Source organism: Eubalaena glacialis, chromosome 10 (assembly GCF_028564815.1).
Source record: "Eubalaena glacialis isolate mEubGla1 chromosome 10, mEubGla1.1.hap2.+ XY, whole genome shotgun sequence".
Classification (NCBI taxonomy): Eukaryota; Metazoa; Chordata; class Mammalia; order Artiodactyla; family Balaenidae; genus Eubalaena; species Eubalaena glacialis.
In genome coordinates, this window is record NC_083725.1 from 121,579,337 (window position 1) to 121,605,123 (window position 25,787).

The 25,787-nt window shown below is 58.5% G+C and overlaps 1 protein-coding gene across 2 annotated transcripts in view; it reads left to right on the forward strand.

The window, feature by feature from the left end:
• MOB2 (MOB kinase activator 2) overlaps positions 1 to 24,735 on the forward strand; it is a 53,484-nt gene extending 28,749 nt beyond the window's left edge. The window contains exons 1-5 of one of the 2 annotated variants that reach the window (XM_061203918.1): positions 7,628 to 7,763; positions 14,417 to 14,577; positions 15,319 to 15,412; positions 23,233 to 23,357; positions 23,841 to 24,735. In XM_061203918.1, coding sequence (XP_061059901.1) covers positions 7,654 to 7,763; positions 14,417 to 14,577; positions 15,319 to 15,412; positions 23,233 to 23,357; positions 23,841 to 24,169 — 819 coding nt within the window. In that variant the 5' untranslated portion in view covers positions 7,628 to 7,653 and the 3' untranslated portion in view covers positions 24,170 to 24,735. Of the gene's footprint in view, positions 1 to 7,627; positions 7,764 to 14,416; positions 14,578 to 15,318; positions 15,413 to 23,232; positions 23,358 to 23,840 lie in introns of those variants that run through there. The other variant, XM_061203919.1, reaches the window with a different exon arrangement.
• Positions 24,736 to 25,787: the final 1,052 nt, after the last annotated feature.

Below are 25,787 nucleotides of genomic sequence, written 5' to 3' on the forward strand. Positions count from 1 at the left end.
GTGGGGGATGGGCTCAGGAGCCTGCAGGGGGCGGGGCGGACGCTGTCGGCGGGCCGGTGCGCTCCTGGTGCTGAGGAGAGAGACAGGGCAGGCCCGTGAGAAGGTAGCCTCTGTGTGGCCGTTCCAGTCCCCTAAAACCTTTGCCTACTTTTTCATTTTTGAAAACATAGACGAAGCTATTTGTTACCGTGAAATGGATCAGTCCTACAAAAAGGAGTTGAGAAAGTGGTAGTCCACCTTGTAAGTGCCATCCAGTGTAGAAATAAGACATCCCAACACAGTTGTCTTCTTTTTCTTTCCTATATTTTTGAAGTGAATCGTTCATTGCAACGTAACACATGCAGAGAAAGCACCACTCCAAGTGCACGTGTGTGCGCAGGTTTCAGGTTAGCGCACCACGCCCTGCCCATGTCACAGAACCGGAAAGGAGGCGGCACGCAGAGGCCCTGCGGCCCTCCTGCCCCATCCTGACGTCTGGCACCTGGTTGCCCTTGGGTGTTCTGTGAATGGAATCCCGTGCCAGTGACCCTGTGGGCGGTGGCTTCTTTCACTCTCCGCAGGCCTGCGGGACTCACTGCTGGTGCGCCAGCAGGAGTTCCTGCTCTCTTGTTGGTGTGTTTGCCTCTGGTCAGCTTTTACGGAGGTGTAATTTACATTGCACTGCATCTAAAGCATAAGCTTTGTTGAATTTCAACAGAGGTGCGTAGCCTATGACCGCCCGCAGGGACAGTATAGAACATTGGACGTCCCCTCAACGCACCCTTGGGCCTTGGCAACCACTGACCTGCCGCCTGCCTTCTGTTCCGGCTGAAACCCATCTAGAGGGATCCCCGCGTGTCTGGCGTGTGGGGTCTGCCCCTTCTGAGCCTGCTGCTTTGAGGCTCACCCCGGTTCTTGTGTGTAGCTGCACCTTCTTCCTTTTGTGGCTGAGAATTGGTCTCTTTCACAAATCAGACAGTTGGCTCAGCCGGCACCAGCGGAGGCCATTTCCGCTGTTTCCCACGTGTTTGCAGATCATGAATTGCACTGCTGTCGACACTGACGGTGTCTTCGTGTGCCCGACGCCTTCATCCTTCCTGCAGAAAGGAGAGTTGCTGGGTCGCTGGGGAAGGGCGTGTGTGGCTCTGGAAGACTTTCGCCCTGTCCTCTCCATCCCCTCCAGTGGCTCCGGTTTCTCCACGTCCTGCTCAGCCCTTGTTAGCCTCCATGGTCTGACTTTGGCCGTCCTGGTGGGTGTGGGGTGTAGCTTCTCTGGGGAAATGTCTATTACAGTCTCTTGCCCATTTTTCAGTTGTTGCGTTTTGAGAGTGCTTTGTCTGTTGGGGACAGAAGTCCTGTATCAGTGCGTGATTTGCAGACCTCCTCTCCCAGTCTGGCTTGTCTTTTCATTTTCTTACCTGTGTCTCTTGGGGCACAAACATTGTTACTGTTGACGATGTCCAGCTCCCCATCACCTTCCGTGGACTGTGCCCTTGGCGACTTGCTCTGTTACGTGCAAGGACTGAGCGTTCGTTCCCGCTGCTTCCGAACAGAATTCCCAGTTTGGCACGTGGCCCTTTCTGCATGTCTGGGGCTGGCCTCCTGGAGGGGTCGGGGGCAGGCAGGCAGGGTGCCTGGGTGGACGTGAGCACCTGAGTCTGTGTCTGCGTCCTTTACTGGAGCTCATGCTGGTAAAAGAGGTGCAGCTGGGAGGGCGAGGAGAGACGCATTCTGACACCAGCCACGTACCTGTGAAGGAGTGGGAGGGCCGTGGCCCCCGGTGGCATGAGCTTGTTCACAGTGCCGTCAGGGGCCGGTGGGGCAAGCCTGGGGTGGCGGGGAGGGGCACTGGGGTTGGCCAGGGGAGGAAGGGTGGGAAGAAAGGGCACCATTGCCCGGCAGCTGTACTCACACACAACTCACACGTGTGCTCATAAACACGCACATACACTCACAACACAGACTTACCCACATAGATGCACATACCTCACACATACGCTTGTAAGTACACGCACACACTCAGAGCACACACTCGCATAGACACACAGCTCACACATTCATACACATTCGTGAACATTCGTATATACACACATATATACACGACTCACACACAAATACTCACATACATACACACACACCACTTTTTTTTTTAAAAAACCCTAGTTCTTCCCCCAATTTTTTTTTTTTAAATAAATTTATTTATTTATTTTATTTTTGGCTGCATTGGGTCTTCGTTGCTGTGCGCGGGCTTTCTCTAGTTGCGGCGAGCGGCGGCTACTCTTGGTTGCGGTGCGCGGGCTTCTCATTGCCGGGGCTTCTCTTGTTGCGGAGCACGGGCTCCAGGTGCGTGGGCTTCAGTAGTTGTGGCGCACAGGCTTAGTTGCTCCGTGGCATGTGGGATTTCCCGGACCAGGGCTCGAACCTGTGTCCCCTGCATTGGCAGGTGGATTCTTAACCACTGCACCACCAGGGATGTCCCCAGGGTGCCTTTTGTCTCAGATATTTTAGTTTCCATATGTACAAGTTCAATTTAGATCTTCAAAAAAAGAAAAACACTTTTTTTTTTTTAAATCTCCTTATACCATGTCCAGTGTTTCTCTAGTCTCTGGAACAGATGGGATACAGTCATAGTGACTCTTTAACACCGTTGTTTTCTGTGTCATTGAGCCATTTTGGAGTCTTTTTTGATCGATTGATTTGATTCCTAGTAATGGATTGTTTTCCTCCTTTCCTGAGGTTGGTGACTTCTGTTTGGATGCAAGGCCTTGTGAGCTTTGCCTTGTTTGGTGCTGGATATTTTTGTGTGCCTGTGTTCCTTGGACTCAGTTGGAAACGATTGAGTCTTTTCAGTTCTTGTGTTTGTTCTGTGTTGGTGGGGTTATGGCGATGTTTCATTTCAGGCCGGTTTTTCTCACCACTGACACAGAACCTCTGGAGGTCTCCACCTGGTGCCACTCTGGCTGGTGGGGAAGGAACTCTTCTTGGGCCCATGCGAACCTTGAGGAGGGTCCTGCAGATCCTTCTGGGTGGCTTGTCCCTCCCGCAGCAGTTCCTTGTACATGTGCCCTGTCCCGAGCTCAGCCGGGGACCCCACGGGGCCCCTCAGCACGTCTGCCGAGTTCTCTATGCAGCTCTTTCCGCTTAGTGTCCTGTCCCCCTGGCGCGCTGCCCCCTGACCTCTGGCTGTTTGGCCTCTCAGACTCCCCGCTGAGACGCCTCAACTGGGATCCCCCGGGGCCCTCCTGGGTCCCCTCCCCACCGTGCCAATCCATCCAGGCGGGAGCGGGCCACTGCAGCGTCCCCTCGCAGGTTCCCGTCTTGCAGGGATCACGCGCTCTGTTGCCTGACGTCCAGTGTCTTGAAAACTGTCATATATTTGTCCAGTGTCCTGTTGTTTGAAGCAGGAGGTAAAAACCGGTCCTCATTACTCCCTCTCGACTGGGAGTAGACGTCCCAACTGGCAGTTTTAAGGGCTTTCTGGTTTAAAAGGTGAACTTGCTGACAGTCACCGCACAGGCTACAACATGGATGAGCCTTGGGGACATTATGCTCAGTGAGATAAGCCAGAAACAAAAGGACAAATCCTGTCTGATTCCACTCACATGAGGTCCCTAGAGGAGTCACATCCATAGAGACAGGAAGTAGGCGGTGGGTGCCCAGGGCTGGGGGAGAGGAGGGGAGTGAGTATTTAATGGGGACAGAGCGTCCGTTTGGGAAGATGAAGAAGTTCTGGAGGTGGATGGGGGTGATGGTTGCACAGCAGTGAATATACTTTATGCCACTGAACCGTGCCCCTAAAAATGGTTGCGATAGTAAATTTTATGTCGTGTGTTTTGCTACAATAAAAAGAGTATTTAGAAATGTTTGGTTTTTCAAGCAGCTGCCTTTGTGAAGCCCTCAGTCCCGCCGTCTTTTGGCCATTGTCTCTTGGTTCCCTCACAGGAGCAGTGTTGAAATTAGCTGGAAACCCCTGCCGCTCCCCTTCCTCTTGCATCTTCTGAGTTACGTCGTGTCTGGTGCGCCCGTCATGCAGTGTTGGCTCTCCAGGTAGGACGTGCTTGGTGCTCACACCGCCCTCAGCACGTGTCCTTAGAGCGTCGCGCGTGTCGGGTTCGCCGGGAGAGCTTCTTCACCCGCATCCCGGCTTTTCTGCAGAGTTCCCGGTCAACCGGGCTGGTGAACCTGAGAACTGGCATTTCCGACAGGCTCCCAGGTGCTGCTCGTGCTGCTGGACCAGGAGCAGGTTGAGAAGCAGCCGTGTAGCTGTGTGGAGGCCTCGTGGGCGCGGGAGCGCGGGAGCTGCACGCTGCTCGCGGAGTGTCTGCCGCCTGCACAGCACTGTGGATGCTGGGGCAGGACGGTTCTTTGTGTGGGGCCTCCGCCCACAAGATACCAGGAGCACCCCTCACTGGGAAAACTTCAGACATTCTTACACATGCTTTTTCAGAACACAGAGGGGGAAATACTACCTAACTAATTCAGTGAGGCTGAAATGAGACAAGAACCTGACAAGAAAAGGACAGTTGCCGAGCACTGTCCTCCGTGAACACAGATGTAGAACTCCCTAAGAAAGCATTAGCAGAACGAATCCGGCAATACATAAAAAGAACAACAGCTCATAACCCAGAGGGGGTCTTTTCCCAGCAATCTAAGCCTAGCTGACCTTTGAAAATCAGTCAGTATAATTCACCACATTAACAGAATAAAGGAGAAAAAAAATCTCAATTAGATGTAGAAACAGTGCATGGCAAAATATTCACGTAAACAATCAGCAAACCAGGAATAGAAGGGAATGTTCTCAAGTGGTAAAGGGCACCCGGAAGAAATCTAGAGCTCATATCAAATGTTCAGTTGAAAGACTAGACTGAACATCTTGCCCTGCGATCAGGAACCAGGCAAGGATGCTGTCTCTCACTACTTCTGTTCAGCACTGCGCTGATGGTCTGAGCTGTGCCATGAGGCAAAGAAAAGAAAAAGAGAGAGAGAGAAGAAAAAAAGAAATAAAAGGTATAGATATTGGAAAGGAAGAGGTAGTCTTTTGGGAAATAACAGGGTCATATGTACTTATAAAATTATAGGAAACTGCGAAAAGTCTGCTAGAGCTAAAGAAAAAAGGTAAATTTAGCAACATCTCAGGATACGGGATACAAGCTGCTTGGGCTCACAGCTCCCGTAGCTGTTCTCCAACCTGTGGCCCTCAGCTCAGTGGTTGGCCAAAGGCTTCATGGCCCTCTGTCCACATTTCTAGAGCCCCTCCTCTGGGAAGCCCCGTCCCTCTGCTTCCCTGCCCTGTGCATGTCAGCAGCCCAGCTTCTGTTCTTGCATCCGCAGCGGCTGAGACTTTGGGGTTTGCGCAGGCTTTGCCCTCCTGCACCACGGTTTCCAGCGGGCACCATCCTGCGCATTGTCCAGCGTCTGAAACCAGTTGCTTGTATGTTATACCCAGTTTGAGGTTGTTGATGGTGGAAGTCAAGTCTAGCATCAGTTATTCCATCGGGGAAGTGGAAAGCTTTTCATTTCTTTTTCATTAAAAAAATCCCCCTTCCCATCTTCTGTTTCCCATGGCACTGCCTTGCTGTTTCTTCTAGCCTAGACTTCATTTCAGGAACTTTCATTTGTGGTTCTTACTTTGAGTTCTTTTGTCTCTCTTTTCAAATCTTTCTTTAAATCACTTTATTTCTGAGGTTTTCAAATTCTAATTTATTGAGGTACAGTTTTCATCTGTTTTGTGTGTGTCTTTTTGGAGTATTTTAGTTATTACTCTTCCTTATTCTTCTCTATTTTCATTGGACTCAACCTTGTAGCTTTTCCCACTTGCTCTTAAGTGCACCAAATTTTCCTGCACCTTCAACCAGGGTTCTGGGCCCGATGGCTTTGCTGCCTTCACAGCACGGGAGCCTCTTCTGTGGTTTCACAAAGCCACTCAGAACCTGCAGGTGTATCACTATCAGTGGGGGAGGTCGGATCAGAGGTGGAGGCGTCAGGATGAACTCGTGTCTGGCTTAATGCGGTTGCAGCGTACACCTGAGTGGGGAGGTGGACATACAGATTGGCGCGCACACCCGTCTCCTTGCGCTGTTAGCTGAGAGGGTCTAGGAACGTGACATCCCAGCAGCACTGGGATGACCAGGTCAGTTCTCGGTCTTTATTTTTATTTATTCATTTTATTTTTTATTTTTATTTTTTTAAATTTATGTATTTTTGGCTGTGTTGGGTCTTCATTGCTGTGCATGGGCTTTCTGTAGTTGCGGCGAGCGGGGGCTACTCTTTGTTGCGGTGCACGGGCTTCTCATTGCAGTGGCTTCTCTTGTTGTAGAGCATGGGCTCTAGGCGCGCGGGCTTCAGTAGTTGTGGCTCACAGGCTCAGTAGTTGTGGCGCACGGGCTTAGTTGCTCCGCGGCATGTGGGATCTTCCCGGACCAGGGCTCGAACCCATGGTCCCCTGCATTGGCAGGCGGACTCTTAACCACTGCACCACCAGGGAAGTCCCAGGTCTCGGTCTTTAATTTTCTCCAATAGAGGGACCCAGGGCTCCTTGAAGAAGTGGCTGGTTGTGGGACCAGGGCAGGGCATATAACACGATGAGCCTAGAGGCACCTTTGGCTCAGTTATTCCAACTGCCCGGAGGCTGTGTCCTCCCAACCCAGGGCCTCCCAGTCTCACTCACTCACTGGGTGAGCGCGGTGCCTGGGTTCCTGCCCTGGTCCTCACATGCAGCCGGGGCTCTGTCGGCGTCCCCAGCTTTGCCCGGGCGGTCAGCCTGCCCCACTGCACGTCAGGTAGTCCTCTTGGTGGCCTTGGAGTTGCCACCGCACAGAGCTGGCCTGAGCCTGGACGGATGGTTGGCTGGGCCCTCTATGGGACTCGGCCTCGGGGACAGAGGGCCAGGCTGAGGCTGGGGTGCTGTGCTGCCGCTGGACGGGGCCTCTGGACGAGCGTGGCCGTGCTGCCCCCATCAGCAGCAAGCTGTCCCCGTGGTCAGCCGGAGATGAGGGCTGCGCAGAGCGTCGTCCTCTTTCACACGTTTGCTTCTTCAGTCCCTGGTGGTCTCCTGTGTGTGGCCCAGCTGTAAAGAAGGCCTCGGCCACGCAGCTTCTTGTGCCCCCTCGGGAGGCCTCTGGCCGTGTCCGTTGGGGTCTACCGCCCACTACCTTATGCCAGCTCGGCTCCTGCTCCGGGCACCCCGGCCTTGTCTTCCCAAGGCTGTGGATGCAGACACCACGCGCCCGCGTCTGCGCTCTGCAGGTGCACGGCCAGCCTCTCCCTGCAGCCCGGCCGGGGCGCCCGCCCAGCCCCGCCTGCTCAGAGAGCTTTCCCGGCCACATCGGAAGGGCCCTCGTGCCATGGCGGGGCCTCACTGACGGGTCCTCTCTGTGGGCTATGCCTGTCCCCTCGGCAGCGGCCTCGCCCCACGCTGCGCCCGCACGGCGCCACTTTGAAAAGGCGACTGAGACACTCCCTCGTGTAACCAGACTTGGCCGGCCTCCGCCTGTAAAAGGAGCAGCTGTTTGTCCCTGCCCGGCCAGAGCCCGTCTTCCTCCCCCGCTGTCCTCATTGGCTGGCGTGGCTGGCTCCGAGTCAGGGCGAGTCAGGGCTGCTCGGAGGGCAGGGCGGCGGGGAGCGGCGCCGGTGCCGGGGCTCCCACTTTCCCAGCCTGCTTCCGCGCTGCCCATCATGCTGGGAGACCACAGCAGTGTCCCCACAGACCGGGCTCTGCTCAGCCAGCCCCCGAAGACCGGGCTCAGCTGCAAGATGGTGCTTCAAGCAGTCGGCAAAGTGCTCAGGTGAATGTGGCAGGGGCGGCGGGGCTGTGTGACTGTCCCTAGTCCCTGCCCCAGGGCTCAGTCTGGGGAGGAGTGGCCGTAGTTGTCCTCTGGGTCAAGTTGCCGTGGTGTGCAGACCCCTCCGGTGGGACTGGGGGGCTGATGGGCCCGGGGCAGACACGGCCCCACCTGTGGATGCCTGGGGAGCAGCTGGACACGGTCAGAACTTTGTTTGGAGTGAGGTTCTCCCTAGAGTCCTGCGCTTCCTGCTGTTTGAAGGGGGGGGGGCCTGAAAGGGGAGTGTTTGGCCCAGAGGGTCTGGGTACAAACAGGGGGCGCCCATGACTGGTGTCCGTCTTTCTGATGAACCGCGTCTCAGACCGCAGCAGACCTGCCTCCTGCCCTCCCGAGCCTGCTGGACAGAGCCTTCGCCGCCCCCGGTGTCTGGCCTCTGGTCCCCGGGCAGGATGACCAGAGTCTGTCCACCAGTGGCCTTATCTAGAGAACTTCCCTGGGCCTTGTCTGCTGTAGGGGCGTTACCAGAAAAGCAGGTTCTGACCTCTTTTCTCACCTCTTTTTCTGACCTGCTGCAGCAGAGCCTCCGGTGTCCCACACGAGGGGTTTGGAGAAACTCCAGCGCCTCTTCTGTCTCAGGGTGGAAGCGTCTGTTTCAGGCATTCGGGAGAGCATGGGGGCCGGGGAGCAGGCCTTCCTGGCCTTCACAATGGTCAGGTCTGTTCTGTGCTGCGGGCCTGGGGGGCCCGGCTCAGCCCAGCGGGGAGGGGAGGGGAGGGGGCCCAGGATAGGCTCCTGGCGGGGTCAGGAGCCCTGCCCCTCCTCACCTAGGATGTGTCACAGTTTACACTGAAATCACGTTTCCTTCAATGTAATAATCTTGTATTTGCCTGTAATTTGGGTGGGTTGGAACTTTTAAGTGAAAGTATCTTTTGCTTTTCTAATCCTGTCTTTAATTGCAACCAAGCTAAGCAGGCCTCTTGGTCAGGGTCTGGGGTGAGGGCCAAGTGTGGCTGGTGGTGGGACCAGCAGTGAGCTCTGTGACCTGTGTCTCCGGCTTCTTATGGTCTGCACCCTCCTCTCCCACAGGGGCCGCCCCCTGCCACCCAGGGAGGACTCACGGGGAGTCTGCCCTGCGATGTAAAGGTGTGGGGCAAGCTGGCAGTGCCCCCTCCAGGTCGTTGGTTCAGATCAGGAACGGTGACGTCCCCACAGCGAGCGGGGGCCGGTGCGTGCGTGTGTGCACATGGCGTGGTGGGAGGGGCCTGGAAGCTGAGACGGGCTCCACGGAGGACAGGAAGGCAGGGCCAGCCCTCTGAGCTGTCTGCGAGGAGGCCAAGGCCGCCCCCCTGGGGGATCCGAGAAGACTTTCCAGTGAAGGTGGCGGTCCAGCCAGGTGTTAGAAGAAGAGCAGCTTATTAGCGCATGGGTAGAGGAGGATGCGGGCTCTGAGCAGAGTGGCCGCCTCGTGGCTGCAGTTCTGGATGCAGCAGTGCCCCAAGCACCTGATGTGCGTGGACGGTGGGTCTCGGGTGTCTGCAGCCCTCGCTCTGTCTGCCCCGGTGGCTTCCCTCTCAGTGGGTCTCTTATTTTGTACGGGACACACGGCTTGTGAAAGTGTGCTTTGTTTGGGTGCTGACTGCCAGGCTGTTAAACCGAGAAATGACCTGTGTGTCTCTCTCCACAGCGTCTGCCTCGTGCAGCCCGTGGGGATTTGACAGGGGTTCCGTGGGGGTCTTCCCAGCCCTCGGCCTCCGAGTTTCTGCTCTGGGAAGGGGCTGGTCACCAGGGCCAGTTAGGACCGGTGAGAACATGGTCCAGGTCGGGGGGGGGGTCTCTAAGTGTCAGAGTGCGGTTTTCCCAGTCCCACTGCATAGAACTTGGGGTCTTGGGAGGGTGGGCATCCCTGTCTGTGGGCTCCTCCTTTCTAAGACCACCTACGGCACCGCCCAGTGTTCCATGGGGCCTTCCTGTGGGACCTGCCCAGCATCTGTGTTTTACTCTGAGTCCACGTTCACGCGTCTGCAGGAGCCTCATAACCCCGCTCCCCACCCCAGACCTTCGACCCCCTCTGTCCCACAAGGCTGACTCCAGGCCACCCCACCTCCAGGCTTGCCCACCCTCCTTCAGGCCTCCAGGCTCCCTTGACTTCCTGCAGGTGCCCCCTGCCGAATCTGCCCTGCATCCCCCTCCTGGTGAGAACCTTGGCTGCTCTGGCATCTGTGCCAGCATCTGGGGAGCGGACAGCAGGGTGGGCGGGGCTCTGAGGAGAGAGGGGAGCCGCCCCCACCTGCCCGTCTCGTCCCCCGATCCAGCGCCACCTCACTGGCTGCAGCCAAGCCGGCTCTGTGCCTGGAGACCGCCAGCCCCTTGCCCAGCACTAATGATGCCTGGAGGATTCATTTGTCTGTAAAGCCTGGAAGCTGCTTGGTGCTCCCTGGAGGGCAGGACTGTGCCAGTCAAGGCGTCCTTGTGGTGGCCCCCAGGGGTGGCCGTGCCTGGGGTCTGGGGTCTGGGCCAGCCGAGTTGCCTTTGGATGGAGACAGTGAACTGAGCTCGTGGCGTGGGCCTTCGGCGTTCGGTGGGTTCCCTCGGCCGCCGCCCACCCCAGCACTCGGGGCTGTGTGCAGGCGGGGCCCGCGGCGCATCCACGTTCCTCGGGCTGGACCCCTCCCACACGCTCCAGCCGTCTCACCCGGCGGGCTGGGCTGCAGGGCCGTCTGTGTCTGTGCCCGAGTCACACCGAGCAGCCACCGCAGGGCCATCCCAGGGGACTGGGCGGAGTGACCTTGGGCGGGGTCTTGTAGACAGGAATGTGCCAGGCCAGGCACATTGGCGGAGGGACCCAGCTGGGTCCATGCCTCGGGTGTGGGGACCCTGCCCCCCCCGCAGTAAAGGCCTCAGGAGCAGGGGAGGCTGAGGGGTGAGGCTGGGTGGGCGTCCACTGGGGAGACCGTCAGAAGGTGTTTCCTGCGGAGCCGTGGCCCCTCCCAGGTGTTTGGCGTCGGCCGGGTGGGACTCGGCCTCGGAGCCCACAGTAAGACGGGGGGTTCTCCGCGTGTGCCCACAGCCGCGTTCTTTCTCCCAGGAGGGCACGGCGGACCCTGGGTGGGCTGAGGCCTGGCGTCCACTCTCCTGCCCGCAGCCCAGGGGTTCCACAGTTGTCCCTCTGCACCAGGGCCATGCCCAGCCTTCCCTTCCGTGGATTTGTGGGAGCCCCAGCTGGAAAGGGGGTGCCTGGGCCTAGGCTGGACAGGGCCCGCTTAGGAGCCTGGTGCCTGTGGGCGGAGAGTCCCGTTCTCTCTGCCGACGCGGCCTCAGGGACCGAGGATGGGTGCCGCCGCTATGTCACGCAGCAGCCTGTCCCACTTCCAAGGTCACCATGTGTCGTCTGAAACCCTGTGCTCTAAGGGGCCGAGCGCCTTGGCTAGGAGTCTTCACCTCTCTAAAAAGGACAGGACTTGGGGCGGTGGCACTCAGGTGTGGCAGGCCCTTCCACGTCCCCAGACTCGCCCCAGGCCTGCTTGTCCTTCAGTCCTGCCACCACCTGGTCAGTGGCCGTCGTCTCCTAGTGGAGGGTGTGAAGGGAGACTCGAGGACGGTGCAGAGAGGTCCGGGCCGGCCGACCTGGCAGGAGAGCCGTTCCCAGCCATGCTGGGTCTTGGGGCCCCAGGCCAGCGCTGGGTGATGAGGCAGGGCCTGGGGGCCCCGGGGTGCTCCTGCCTGTTGGTTGTAGGAGGGCCGGTGCGGACGGAGAAGTGAGGGGGGGCGAGGAGGTGGAGGCCTCTGACCACACAGATCATGGCCCAGAGCCCCCGACGCCTGTCTCACGGAGCAGAAACCCGGGTCCTCCTGGGGCTGCCTCCCCCGCCCCTCTGAGAACCAAACGCGGAGGGTGCCCTCAGCCGGAGGGGCTCTCGGTCTCCCTGGAAGTGATGTGTGGGCACGAGGACACCACACCCTCAGCACAACGGCATCCTCGAGCAGACCTGTGCCCGAGGCCCTGTGACGCCCCTCCGTGACGGCCGCTTCCTGCTGCCGCTCTGCCCGTGGTCGCTCGCGTAAAGGCCGCCCGGCCACTGTTGCTGCCGTGTGTGCCCTGAGCACGGGGCGAGGAGGCGGGTCTGGCAGTGGCCTCACAGCCCAGGCCCCCGCTCATCCCACCCTCACGTGTGGTGGCGGCAGCCTCCACACCCAGACACTGAGGCTCCGAGTGGGGGCTGGCCTGGGCCAGGTGTGCGCTGCGGCGGGGGGCGGGCAGGTACACGCTTGCAGCACAGGCGAGGGGGTCGGTTAAGCCTGGCCGGGCTCATAGCTGGGAATCTGCCCAGCAGATGGACACTCGGGTGACCAGAGCAGAAGTTGGCTTGGGGTTGGAGGTGCGTCCTGTGTGCTTGGGGCTGTGGACATGAGGACCTTCCAAGCGAGTGCAGGCTTTCTGACGGGTGGCGCCTGGCTCAGCAGCACAGACCCAGGGTCAGGAAAGCACCCCTCCCACCCCTCTCCGGGGAGCCCAGGGCGCCCTCCGCCCCTCTGGGGCCCTGTCCCCCTCTGTGTACACTGGGGGAGGCTGCAGGGCCCCCAAAGGCCCGTGCCCACGCTTGTCCCCAGTGAACAGCCCCACCTGCCCCCCGTGGGGACCCCTGGAGTGCCCCCTGCTTGTGGTTGTGTTTGTGCAGGGTTCACACCCGCACTCCAGCTCCAGCCCACCCGGGCCCGTCCCCAGGACACTGTGGCCCTTGCCCAGCACTAGCCACTGCCGGCGCTGCACCCGGAGGCCAAGCACACATTGCCTTTTAAGGCAAAGATCTGCTGTGAGAAGCTGAAGGGAAAACATTTCCCTGGCATTCAGGGAGCATTTTTCCTTCCTGTTTCTCTTAAATAAACCACTAGCAACTTTTCAAAACAGAAGGGAAAAAAACGGCAAAGTCAGGAGCTGCAGACCTTTCATCCCGTGTGACACCCCCCGCGCCGCCAAATGTGGGCCTCAGCGGGGCTGGCGGGGGCGGGAGGGACACAGAGCCCTTGGGACGGAGGACGGCAGTGTCTAGTTCGCGCCCCGTGCGGGGCCCGCGGTGTGTTTTCACCCAGGCCCCGGAGGCAGCGACGGGAGCGCCTCTCTTTCCGCGGGCGCTGGAGACCACGGGGGTATGAGCTGGTAGGACCCAGCTGCCAGCCCCAGCCCCCGGGCCCAGGTCCTCGGCCCGCCCACCCTCCCCTGCAAGGCACTGTCCCTCCGGCCTGTGGCTGCCCCTTGGGGTGGGAGGCCGCACTGGGCTTTGTGCCTGCCCTCAGTCTCCCTCGATCATCCTCTGTCCCAGGTGATCCCTCCTTGAGAGTCTACAGCCGGAAGTGGCCTCTTCTGGTCAGTGAGACTCAGGACGGTTTGACTGATTTGCAGTTTGTTTTCTGGAAGTCGTGATGTCTGCCACTGAAGATTTCAGTCATTCAAGTAAAAGAAGCAAGAGACTAATCCGTGCTCTTCGGGGTTTTTTCCTTCAGTTTTTCAACCCACGCCAGCCCAAGAACCCAGTCTTAACGTTGAAACGTCGTGGGCCTACAGGTGCAGGAGAGGGCAGCTTGCTCCACACTGGCCGACGTGGGGCGGCGGCGCCCGGAAGGCAGCCCCTCGGCACGCCACTCACTTCGCCCAGCTCGGGCTCCGGCCTGTGGCAGACACGGTGACTCGGGCTGACGTCCTGGCCGCAGGCTCTGGGCCACTCTGTTGGGCAGTTTTCCTCCTTAGGGGATGTGCCATCTCCTTGGCCTGCCTGGGCCGCACACACCATGGCCCCGGCTCCGGCCGTGGGGGCAGCTGGAGGGAGGCTGGTTCTGGGGCCGCCGCCTTCTCCGCCGAGGTGGGGCCGGGGCTCCCTCAGCCCCAAAGAGCTTTGGTTCACGGGTTAGGTACTGACACTCGCTGTAGGAGAACAAAGACGTTGCAAAAATACGTATTCGTGCATGTAAAAATAGCCATAACAGGCCCATTCTGTGTTATATAACAGCATATTTTTAATGGAAAAGAACTGTTTTCCTGACCAAGAAAAATTTTAGTGAAAAGTGGCCACTTCGTGAAATCTCTAACATCTGCTCACGCCTACTCCTGTCTCTGCCTGGAACCGGCACCGTGCACTTGGGAGAGAGCGCGGGCCAGCGGGCAGGTGTCAGGCGGGTGAGCCATGAACTCGCGATGACAGGAGGCCTCAGTGGGGTGGCCTGGGGCGTCGGCATGCAGTGGGTGCTCAGTAAGGGCGGGCTGCTGGGTCATCTGCGCAGCAGGGCGCACGGTGGGACTCTGCGCGGAGGCTCAGGGCCTGGCCGAGTGGTGCGCACCCCTGTGTCCCTGTAGCGGGACCCCAGGCCCAGGTGGGGGCCAAGAGGGCTGCAGGGCCGCGGTGTCACATGTGGCAGGTGAGCCGGCTGGTGTGGCCACCACCCCACCCTTCGGTGGTCCCGGAGCTCCCTGCCCGCCCTGGGTTCCAGGTTTGGGCCCCTGACGGCGGCAGGGGAGGGCACGGGCGCAGGACAGCTTCCTCCCACGCCTGGGCCCACGGGAGCAGAAGCCCCCGAGGCGTCCCCCGGCACTGCTCGTGTCCCGGGCCGGCCCGCGGCCTCCACGCCTGCACCTGCCGTGACCCCGCGCTCCTTTCTCTCCGCAGGAAGTCCAAAGCCAAGCCCAACGGGAAGAAGCCCGTCGCCGAGGAGAAGAAGGTGTACCTGGAGCCGGAGTACACCAAGTCCAGGATCACCGACTTCGGGTTCAAGGAGCTGGTGGTGCTGCCCCGGGAGATCGACCTCAATGAGTGGCTGGCCAGCAACAGTGCGTGGGGGCGGGCCGGCAGGGCCGGGAGGGCAGCCCCCCCGTTTCCCCCAGGACCCCCCAGAGCTGGTGCTCAGCACCTCCCCCTCCCACCTGCGTCAGCTGGAAGCCGAGGCCCGGGGTGGCCAGCCCTGCCGGGCACTCAGGGTCCTCTCAGATGCGGGGACTCAGTGCGGGTCCTGGTCGCACCAGGGGACAGGACACCAGGGCCAGGGGGGCACCGTGGGACGGGAGCGTGGCTGCAAGGCCGGCGGTGCTGTGGTGGCGGGAAGGCCATGGCCTGTGGGAGGGTGGCGGGCTCACCCCGCCTGCCGGACAGGCTCAGGGTTCGTGGGATGCCCCGCGCAGGGCAAGGCGCCAGCCCTCCTCCCGAGAGCGGTAGGCTTTGTGGCCGTGAGCTGGTGCTGCCGCCTGCCTTAGCGGTGTCCCTGATCAGCTGGTGACCGTAGAGCAGGGTGTGATCGAGGGGCTGGGGTGGGAGGTTTGCTGCCCCACCCCTCATGGAGGGGACTCCGTCTCAGGCCTCGGGCACCCTGCCCAGCTCAGCACCGTCCGGTCCGTGCCGCCCGCTCCCGGGAAGATGCTGCGCTGGGGCCTCGGTCTTTGGTCTGAGATAAGCACCAGCCCCCCAGGAGGGTCCCGAGGAGAGAGGCTCTGGTCCCCCTGGGCCTGCAGGACGCTGGAGACGCAGAATGGCTCCACGGTGTGGTTTTCACGCCCGGCCTTTCTCTTCCCTTCCAGCCACAACATTCTTCCACCACGTGAACCTCCAGTACAGCACCATCTCGGAGTTCTGCACGGGGGAGGCGTGCCAGACGATGGCCGTGTGCAACACGTGAGTCACTGCCTGGTGTGGCCCTGCCCCGGGGGCTCGGGCGGGCTGTGGCCGTGGCCCCGGCCGCCGCACTCCTGTCTTCTCAGACCCCACGCTCGCGGCCTCCGCTCGAGGTCTGCCAGTGGCTCAGGGCCTCCCTCAGCAGGGTCCTCGCCAGGCTGCACCTCCTGTGCTCGCGGGCCCAGGGCCTGGCAGGGCGACGGGAGGCAGAGCCCTGCGGAGGTTGGGACCCCGGCGGCGTGGGTCCCTCCGGGGCACAGGTGCTGGGAGCCGGCCAGGGGCCGACAGGACGCGTTCCTGGGGGCAAGGACGTTTCCCCAGGACGTGCCCGCTGGGCTTCCTGAGACAGCAGGGTGTGTGTTTCTCTGCTGTGGCTTCCGGCCCCACCGGGTGATGGCTCTAACTCAGAGCTCCTGCTCTGCGTGGAGGCCCTACTGCACCCCACCCGCTGCCGGTCTGTGGGGCTGGGACGCCTTGGCGCCTTCCCATGAGGTGACGTCCTGCAGGCCTGGTGCAGGCTGCTCTCTTCTGGAAGCACGTGCCGTTCGTTTCCTCAGTAAGCAGGCATCCCTGAGGGGCTCCAGGGTACCCCACTGCCTCTGTGGCAGCTCTTGGAGGCCACGTGGGTAGGAGAGCCACCACGTGGCCCTGGGCTTGCCACTGGCCCAAGTAGCAGAAGCCACAGAAGAGGCCACAGGCAGGAGGCCAGGTCTGCAGGGGCTCAGCCCGGGCAGGGTGTGGCGCGGGGGCACAGAAGCTCCTTTCTGACGTCTCCTCTGCAGGCCAGGGGCTGATAGGAGCACATGTGAGCAGCGGGCCTCCACTAGTGGACACGTCAGTGCTGCCGTCCTGAGTTCACCCTGCCCGTAGGCTGTGGGCAGACCCAGCTCAGGCCGAGACACGTGGGCCCTCCTCTTGCTGAGAGCCCACCCAAAGCCTCAGCACAGGCAGAGGGTAGAGTTCCCCCGCCCTTCAGAGGGCACAAGTGCAGAAGACAGCTGCTCTTCACTCCTTACTCACCCAGCGAGAGCCATTGATGGTATGCTCAGGTGTCACGTGTGTCCCCAGATAGCCACAGCCAGGCATGGCCCAGGGAGGATGGGGCAGTGTTGGGTGGGCAGTGCTGGGAGCAGGCTTGAGGTGAGCTTGGGGCAGGAGAACATCAGCATGGGACAGAGTGGCCTCTGTAGAGCAGACATGGCCACAGCAGCTGCAAGTGGGCAAGGGCAGCGCTGCAGAGCCATGTGTGTGGCATGCTTGGAGGACGTTTGCCAGCTGTGTGCCTGACCAGGCGGTGTCACAGGTGGCCTATGGGCTGGCGAGTGGGAAAGCCGGGGCCCCTCCATGGCGCCACATGCCCTTCCAGTATCGATGTGTTTGAGAAGAAGCTCCTTGAAAGAGCATAGGATTTGGTGTCAGGCAGACATGTGTCTAGATGCTGGCTCTGCCATGTAAAACTTGGAGATCTGGGGATTTTGAGAATTCTACTGTTCATTCTTCTCATCTGTAACCTACTTTGTAGGGTTTTTGTAAATGTATATGAATTGATATGCATATAAATGCCTTCCTAGGAATCATTTGAGATCAAGGAATGGAAACACATGAATTCGTTTAATAGAAAAAGGGAGTCTGTCAGGGTCCACAGAGCCACTGCTCTCCCGGGACCATCCAGTCCACCCTGCTGGCGCCTGAAGGACAGAGACCAAAGGGTAATGTTGGCGCCCCAGAAGAAGAGGAGAGAGGGCCATGCCGAAAACATGTTGGAAGAAATATGGCCGAAAACTTACCAAATTTGGTCAAGACACAAACCTACAGATTCAGGAAGCTTAATGAACTCTGAGCAGGCTAAACCCGATGAATCCACCACAAACACATAATCAAACTGCTGAAGAGAACACACACCTTAAGAGCATCAGAGCCAGCAGCACTGCACCTGTGGGGACGTGGTGCCGGTGGCTGTGGCTCTCCTTCCCCCCCGGGGGCCAGGAGGAGGCTCCATAACATCGTTCAGGTGCTGAAAGGAAAGAGCGGTCCCCCCGGGAGTTCCACGTAATGCTCCTCAAGAATGAGGGTAAAATAGAGACATTTCTCAGAGGAAGGGAGCCAGCAGAGCTGCGCAGGGAGCTCTTCACACAGGAAGGAAGTGGTGCTAGAAGGGACCGCGGGACAGCAGGATTCGGGGAGAGCAAGAGACGGGAGATGTGATAGGCCGCTCCACTCTTCTTCAGCTCTTTAAAGCGTGTCTGGTGGGTGAGCAAAACCCATCACCCTGTCTGATGGGTCTTCAGCGTGTGTGGATGGAACACTGAGACAGTAGTAGTGTCCTGGGGCAGGCAGAGAGCCCTGTGTGCTGGTCGGCTCTGTGATTCCACTTGTGGAGGTGATACTTGGCTCCAGGTACAGCACGGAAAGGTCATGTGCATTTTATAATCCTTTGAGCAATCTCTTAAAAAAGTTACATAAGTGACATAGTCAAAATCATAATAGATAAATTAAAAGGAAATACTAAAAATAACGCAAAGAAGGCAGGAAATATAAGGAGTGAAAAACAAAGGGAACAAATAGTAAATGATGGTAAACTTAAATTCAGACAGATCAGTAATTACAGTGAATGTCAATGGTGTGAACATGCCAGTGACAAGACAGATCATAAGAATGGATTTCAGTGTATACAAGAAATTCACTTTTTTTTTTTGCCATGCCACGTGGCATGTGGGATCTTAGTTCCCCGACCAGGGGTTCAAACCTGCGCCCTCTGCAGTGGAAGCGTGGAGTCTTACCCACTGGACCACCAGGGAAGTCCCAAGAAATTCACTTTAAATGCAATGACATTGGTAGGTTAAAAGTGAAAGAATGGGAGAGGATATTACCAACAAAGATATACCAAATCAGAAGAAAACTAAAGTGGCTATGTTAATACCAAAGTAAACTTCAGAGCAAAAAATAACTAGGGATAAAGAAGAAGATTGCGTTATTTACAAAAGAGTCAATTCATCAAGAAGTACTGACCTTGAATGTGTATGTACCAAACAACAGAGCTTTTACACAAAGCAAATGGACAGAACCAAAGGGAGAAACAGACAAAATCACATTATGGTTGGAGATTTCAACATTCCTCTCTTGGTAATAGACGGACCTAGTAGGCAGAAAGTCAGCAAGAATCTGGAACTAAATAACACCATCAGCCAACTGGACTGAATTGATACTTACACAACACTCCACCCTCGGCAGTAAAATGCACATCCCTTTCAAGTGCACTGGGATTATTCATCAAAATAGTGTAGATCATATCCTGGCTCACAAAACAGACCTTAGCGAACTTTAAAGAATCAGAGTCATACAGAGCAAGTTTTCTGACCATAATTACATTAGAAATCAATAACAGGAAAATCTCCAAACATTTAGAAATTAACATACTTTTAATTTTTTTTTTTAATTTTTTTAAAAATTATTTTTGGCTGTGTTGTGTCTTCGTTTCTGTGCGAGGGCTTTCTCTAGTTGCGGCGAGTGGGGGCCGCTCTTCATCGCGGTGCGCGGGCCTCTCACTGTCGCAGCCTCTCTTGTTGCGGAGCACAGGCTCCAGAGGCGCAGGCTCAGTAGTTGTGGCTCACGGGCCCAGTTGCTCCGCGGCATGTGGGATCTTCCCAGACCAGGGCTCGAACCCGTGAACCCTGCATTGGCAGGCGGATTCTCAACCACTGCGCCACCAGGGAAGCCCCCAGAAATTAACATACTTTAAAATAATCCATGGGTCAGAGAGGAAGTCTCAAGGGAAATTAGAAAATGTTTTAAACTGAACACAAACGAGAATGCAACATATCTGAACTTGTGGGGTGCAGCTAAAGCAAGGCTTAGAGGAAAGTTTATAGGATTAAACCACTTGTTTTAGAAGAAGAAAGATCTCAATTCAATCTAAGCTTCCATATTAAGAACCTAGAAAAAAGAAAAGCAAAAAAAAAAAACCCCTAAATTGAGCAGAAGGAAAGAAATGGTAAAAGAAGAACAGAAAATCCTGACATTGATGTCTGAAAACAGCTGGGAAAACTTCATGAGACCGGAAGCTGACTCCTTGAAAGGATTGGTAAAATCGAGACACCTTTAGTAAAACTAACAAAGGTAAAGAGAGAAAAGGTACAGATTATCAATATAAGGAATGAAAGGGGAAATAATGATAAACCCAGGAGATAATAAAAGGATAATAAAGAAACAAAATCTCTGCATACGTTAAATTTGACAGTTTAGATTAAATGGACCAATTCCTTGGAAAGCACAAAATATCACAATTTACCCAAGATGGGTAATGCAGTAAGGCAAGAAAAAGAAATAACAGTCTTTCAAATTGGAGAAGAAGAAAATAAAACTGAATTTGCATACAACATGATTGTCTATGTAGAAAAAAAAAAAAAAACCGAAGGATTCTAGCAAAAAGTCGAATAAATTTAGCAAAGGTCAGCACACAAAAATCAATCATAGTTTGTATACTGGCAGTGTACAATTGGAACACGAAATTGATAAAATTATATCACTTACAGTAGCTCCAAACACAATGAAATACTTAGGTACAGATCTAAGGAAACATGCACAGGATCTTTATGCTGGAAACTACAAAATGCTGATGAATGGAATCAAAGACTGTCGTAAATGGAGAGACATACTGTGTTCATGGATGGGAAGACTCAACACACTGGAAGTGTAAATTCATTTATTGCAATTTCAGTTAAGATCCTAGCAGAGTTTTTGTTGATATAAACAAGCTGATTCTAAAATTTATATGGAATAGCAAAGTCACTGGAATAGCTACAATGATTTTGAAAAAAGAACAGTCAAGTTGGAAGAATCCCACGGCCTGTTTTTAAGATTTACTGTAAAACTGTGGTAATCAGGACGGCATGGCGGTGGTGAAGGAAGAGACACAGAGATCAGTGCAACAGAATAGAGTCCAGAAATGGACCCCCACAAACATGGCCCCTTGATGTTTGACAGAGATGCAAAAGGAATTCAATGGAGAAAGGACAGACTTTTCAACCAGAGCTGTTGGAAAAACCAGTCATCTGCATGTCCTCTTCTGCCAGAATTAACTTGAAGTGAATTCTAAATCTAAATATAAAAGATGAAACTTTCAGAAGAAAACACAGGAGGAAACCTTCATGATAGTGTTAGGCGAAGAGTTCTTGGTCGTGACATGAGCCGCAGTCCATAGGCGAGAAAGAATCCGTAAACTGGGCTTCATCAAAATTTAGAACTTTTGCTCTGAGAAAGACACTGTTAGGAGAAAGGGAAGACAGACTAGAGAATAATCCCATGTCCGAGAAAGGGCTAGTGCGCGGAATGGATAAAGAGCCCTCACAGATCATCAGTAAGAAAATCTGGTCACGGGTGGAGAAAGGACTTGGACAGATCACGGAAGAGGACCCAAGCAGGGCAGATGAGCACCTGCGAGGCTCTGCCTCATGAGCAGGTGGAGAAATATGAATTCAGACCACGCTGCAGGAGCGCCTGATAAAACACGCCGGGTGCCGGCGAGGACGGAGGGGGTCCCGGCGGGATAGTCGCTCCGAGAACGTGTTGATGGTTTCTCAGGAAACAAGACGTTCACCTACCGTGGGCCCAGCTGTCCCACTCCTGGGCGTCCACCCTAGAGAAACGAGAACTAGTGCTCATACAAACACCCGCCCGGGAGGGTTTTAACAGCCTGACCCATAATTGCCCCAAACAGGAGGCCACACAGGTGTCCTTCGGCAGGTGAATGTCTGGACAGACTGGCGCGTCCACAAGGTGTCCATCTCAGTGGCATGGATCGCAGAGCCCGGCTCAGGACATCGCGTGGCGTTCCTGAGGACATGTCACTAGTGTGCTGGGGACTGACCAGCAGGCCAGGGGCCAGGGTGGGAGCTATGCCCGTTGTGGGTCCTCTATTTGGGTTAAAATGCATAAGACTGCACGCCAAAACCAGTCAGCCTTACTGTGTGACAGTTCAAAAATAAAATGAAAACGAAAAAGAGGAACGTTGAAAGCAGAGTGTTCCAGCTCTCACGCAGGCGGGGCGACCACAGTGCCCCTAAGGAGCTGGTCTCTCCGGGCCTGACATCATGAAAACGTTTCCCATTTTCTAGCTCCGGCGGTTTTTTCTGACTGTGGCACCCGTGGCCAGGCGCATCCAGCACCAAGCAGGGGTGGGGAATCGCTGGGGCAGGTGTCTGACCTCTGTCTGGGGCCCCTCCCAAGCTGGTCCGGGGACCCCAGGGGCTGCTGTGAGGAGAGGGACGACGCGTGTGTCTTCTCACGGAGCACGTCCTCAGATGGCGCCGATGCCCGGGCAGGGGGAGGACGGCCAGCAGGGCCACCCTGTGGTGGGGAGGGCTCTGGATCCTTGCTGGGGGCCGGCAGGGAGCTCGGCAAGCTTCTTGGGGCTTCGTCTGACCAGCTCGGGGGCCTTGTGGGGCAGCCTGGTCTCCCTGCGGGGCCAGCAGTGCCTAGGGGCAGCCTGGGAGCAGGCGTGGCAGGGAGGGCTCTGCTGAGGTGGCACTGCAGGTGTAGGGCGGGGCCTGATACCCAGGGGCAGTCAGGGCTGTGTCCCCTTGTCCACTGAAGGTTGGCCTTTTTCCTGGTGGCCTGTCCATTTGTGTGTGGGCTGTTTTCCCTGTCTTGCAGCCTGACCCCCACCCAGCCCTGCCAGGGGCACAGATAAGCTAACCGGTCCTGGGGGCGGGGAAGAGCCTTGGTTCCTGCTAGAGGGAGTGGGGGGCGGGGGCGCGGCGGGCAGCAGGGCTGCCTTGAGGTCACGTGGGCGGGGCGTGCCTTTTTATTTTGGCTGGAGTCAGGCTGGCCACGAGAGATGGGGACCCTGCTGTCCTGACGACAGGCCTGGCAAGGTGGTGGGGGTGGGTGAGCCCACATGGCTGTCACCCAGGGGTGCTTAGTGAGCTCAGGAAATCAGGGCAAGGTGCTCAGAGCCAGCCTGGGGTGCTGGCCTGGGATAAGGTGGGATGGTGAGGTGTTGGGGGAACTGGTCTAAGCCAGTTCTGAAGCCAAGTAAAGTCAGCTAAATGGGGGCGGGGATGCTGGGCGGAGGTCTCCATGAAGCCCGTCTGGCTGGGGCAGGGGTGTGGCAGGGTTGGCGGCTAGGCCACGGAAGGGGGTGCTCTGGTCACTCGCTCGCTCACTGACAGATGCAGCCTGTGTCCCCCCAGCCCCCCTATGGGCTCCGGTGCAGCTCTTGGCGAGCCAGCCTGCAGGTACAGGGCCTGCTGCTGGGAAGACTGGAGCCCTTGGTGGGAGGGATGCTGGTGGCTGCAGGGGGAGCCCACCAGGGGCTTGTGTTTGTTCTGCTGGAGGATAGGCCATGTTTACATGAGCTAGGAGACGCGCTTGGTTTCACGGCTGGGCTTATGCAGGGAGAAGAAAACCCAGGTGTCCACACCCCAAACACCCTGGCCCACTCCGGCCTGAGGACTGTCTGCCCCACACCCACCCCCGTGTACGGGGCAGGTTGGGGTCTTTGGGGGGCATCCAGGGGCCAGATTCCCGTGTACTGAGGCCTCCTCACCCCACCCGGCCCAGGGCAAAGGTTTGGCCTCTACTGGTGGCAGCAGGGATGCTACTGAGGGTCGAGGCCCGGCTGACAAGTCACAGCAGGGCCTCCGGGAAGGGATGGGCACAGCTTGGATACCTCTAAAATCATGTGTAAAACAACACGCGTTCCTTTGAGAGAATGAAGCCTGAGGCCACGTGTAGAGCGGAAGGTGCGCGTTGGTTTCCTGATGCTGTGCACAGCCAGCTCTCCTGGCCGCGGGCGTCACCGCCCCCCTCTGTCCCCACAGACAGTACTACTGGTATGATGAGCGGGGCAAGAAGGTGAAGTGCACGGCCCCCCAGTACGTCGACTTCGTCATGAGCTCCGTGCAGAAGCTGGTGACCGACGAGGACGTGTTCCCCACAAAATACGGTGCGTGGCCCCTCCCACCCCAGGCTCTGGGACCTGTGGCCTCCACTACCCCCCCCACCCCCCATGGCCGGGCCCTCGAGGTCCCCCTGCCGGGGAGGCGGGGGCTTGCAGCCGTCGAGCAGCACCCACAGCTGTGTACAGCCCTGAGCGGGCCCAGCCGGGTCCCAGACCCATCCTGAGCTGCCGAGGGCAGCACCTGGCCGACAGGAGGTGCCCGTCTCCCGGGTCCCCCCCTCCTCTGCGGCCCAGGCCACAGAGAGCGCCCTGGGCGCCTGTCCCGGCTTTAGGCCATGCGCGGCGGGGTCGCGGGCCCCGCACAGAGGCGCCCAGTACAGCTCGCGAGCAGCCACCCTCGCGGCCCCGCCCCGGGTGCCGGCTCGCTCAGGTGTTGCGGTGGGCGGCTCCGTGAGGGCTGCGGGGTCGGGGCGGGGGGGGGGGGCGCGGTGGGGCCAGGGCGGGCTGACAGCGGCCCCCTCCCCGCAGGCCGCGAGTTCCCCAGCTCCTTCGAGTCCCTGGTGAAGAAGATCTGCAAGTACCTGTTCCACGTGCTGGCGCACATCTACTCGTCGCACTTCAAGGAGACCCTGGCGCTCGAGCTGCACGGACACTTGAACACGCTCTACGTGCACTTCATCCTCTTCGCCCGCGAGTTCAACCTGCTCGACCCCAAAGAGACGGCGGTCATGGACGACCTGACGGAGGTGCTGTGCGGCGGCGGCGGCGGCGGCGGCGGCGGCGGCGGCGGGGGCCGCGGGGGCGGGGACGGGGCGGGCGGGGCGGCGGGCGCACAGAACCACGTGAAGGAGAGGTGAGCCCGGCCGCCCGCGTGCGGAGAGGCGGCGCGGCCGCGGGGGAGGCGGCGCCCGGCGGCGCGCGGAGTGTGGGCGCGGGCACTCTGCGCCGCCGGCACCGAGAACTGTGGGACTCCGCTCGTCTGCTCAGCAGGCGCTTAGGGACCGCCCCCGTCCAAGTCCCCTTCTGTGGGTCCGTCTCTCCCGGTCTTCCGCGCCCGCCCCGCCGCCGGCTCGGCCTCCGGGGAGACACGCCACAGGCGGGGCTCCTTCCCCCGAGGCGGGGACCGCAGGCTTCGCTTCCACCGTGTTTCGTCTTGGTTCGGGCTGGGGGTGGCTTTCTCCTGCTCTCTCCCGCTTGGTCTGGACCTCGGCTGTTGGTGGCTCAGGGCGGGTGGGGAGGGGGAGGCCGCGGAGCACCGAGCCGCGGCCCTGTCTCCCTCTGCTGCCCCCGCTGCCCAGGAGGGGCCCCCGGGCTGGCCGGCTCGGATCCCGGTGCCCTGGCGGGCGGCCTGTGCGGAGACGCGGCCGGGGGCAGGGGGAGAGCCTGGCTTCCCTGTGCGGGTGTAATAAAAAGACTTCTCTCAGGTCAGCGCCTGCGTGTGTCCTCAGTGTCTCGGTGCCCTGCGTGGAGGGCGGTCTGGCCACACACCCCTCTCCTCTGCCCTCCCCCGCCTCTCTGCGCCCCTGGGGCAGCGCCCTCCCCTGCAGCCCGGGCGGTGGAGCCCTCTCACTGACCAAGGCTGTGCTGGCCAAGGGCAGGTGCCACCCTTCCTGCAGGGGCCGACCACAGGCTCCTCTGCTGAACGTGTCTGCGGGGGGTGGGGGCCGTGCTTTGTGTCTCGAGTCTCCAGGGGCCCTTGACCACTCACTCACTGTGCTGTGCCCTCGCCACGCAGGCGGCAGGGACCCTAGAGTGTGGGCTGGAGTCGGCTGGGGGTGCTTCCCAGCCCACCCGCCCGCCCGTCCCAGGGGCTCTGGACAGGGCAGCACTGCCTGAGGGGTGGGCATAGGGAGAGCTCGGGAGAGGGGTGTGTGCCTGCAGTGCAGGCTGGGCAGGGTGGCCGTGGCGTGAACAACCCTGGAGCTTGTCCAGCCCCCTGTGGGCAGAGGTGAGGGGCTTCTGTAGGGCCCTGTCCCCCGACCCTGACATTGCGCCTGGTGACGCAGGGACAGCCTTCTCTGGTTGTTAATTTCTGTTGTGCTAAGCACACCCCCCCCCCCACTCCCCGCCAGCCCTTACATGGCAATGGTGGGATCCTGGGCCCTGGTCTCTGTCTCCCAGCTCACTGGGGCTCCTGCGCCTTCCCTGCCGGGTCCTGGATTTCCTGCTCTCTTGACGCTCACCTAGTCCTCAAGCTCAGCTGTGGCCAACAGACCCTTTCTCTGCTTTCCTGGCACGTCACCAGCCCCTGGGGCCTAGCGGGACCACCTGCTACCTCTGTCTCCCGGAGTGGTGACTCCTGGCTGACCACCGTGCTGTGTCCCCACACCTTGCTGCCAGGAGCCCTGCGCCTCTGGGGAGCCTACAGCCCCTCCCGGGCCATCCACCCCGTCCGCCGTGCCTTCCTCCCCTCTGCCTTCAGGCCTTGCTGTGAACCCTTGGCCCACAGGCCACATGGGCCCCTCCTCCAGCTGT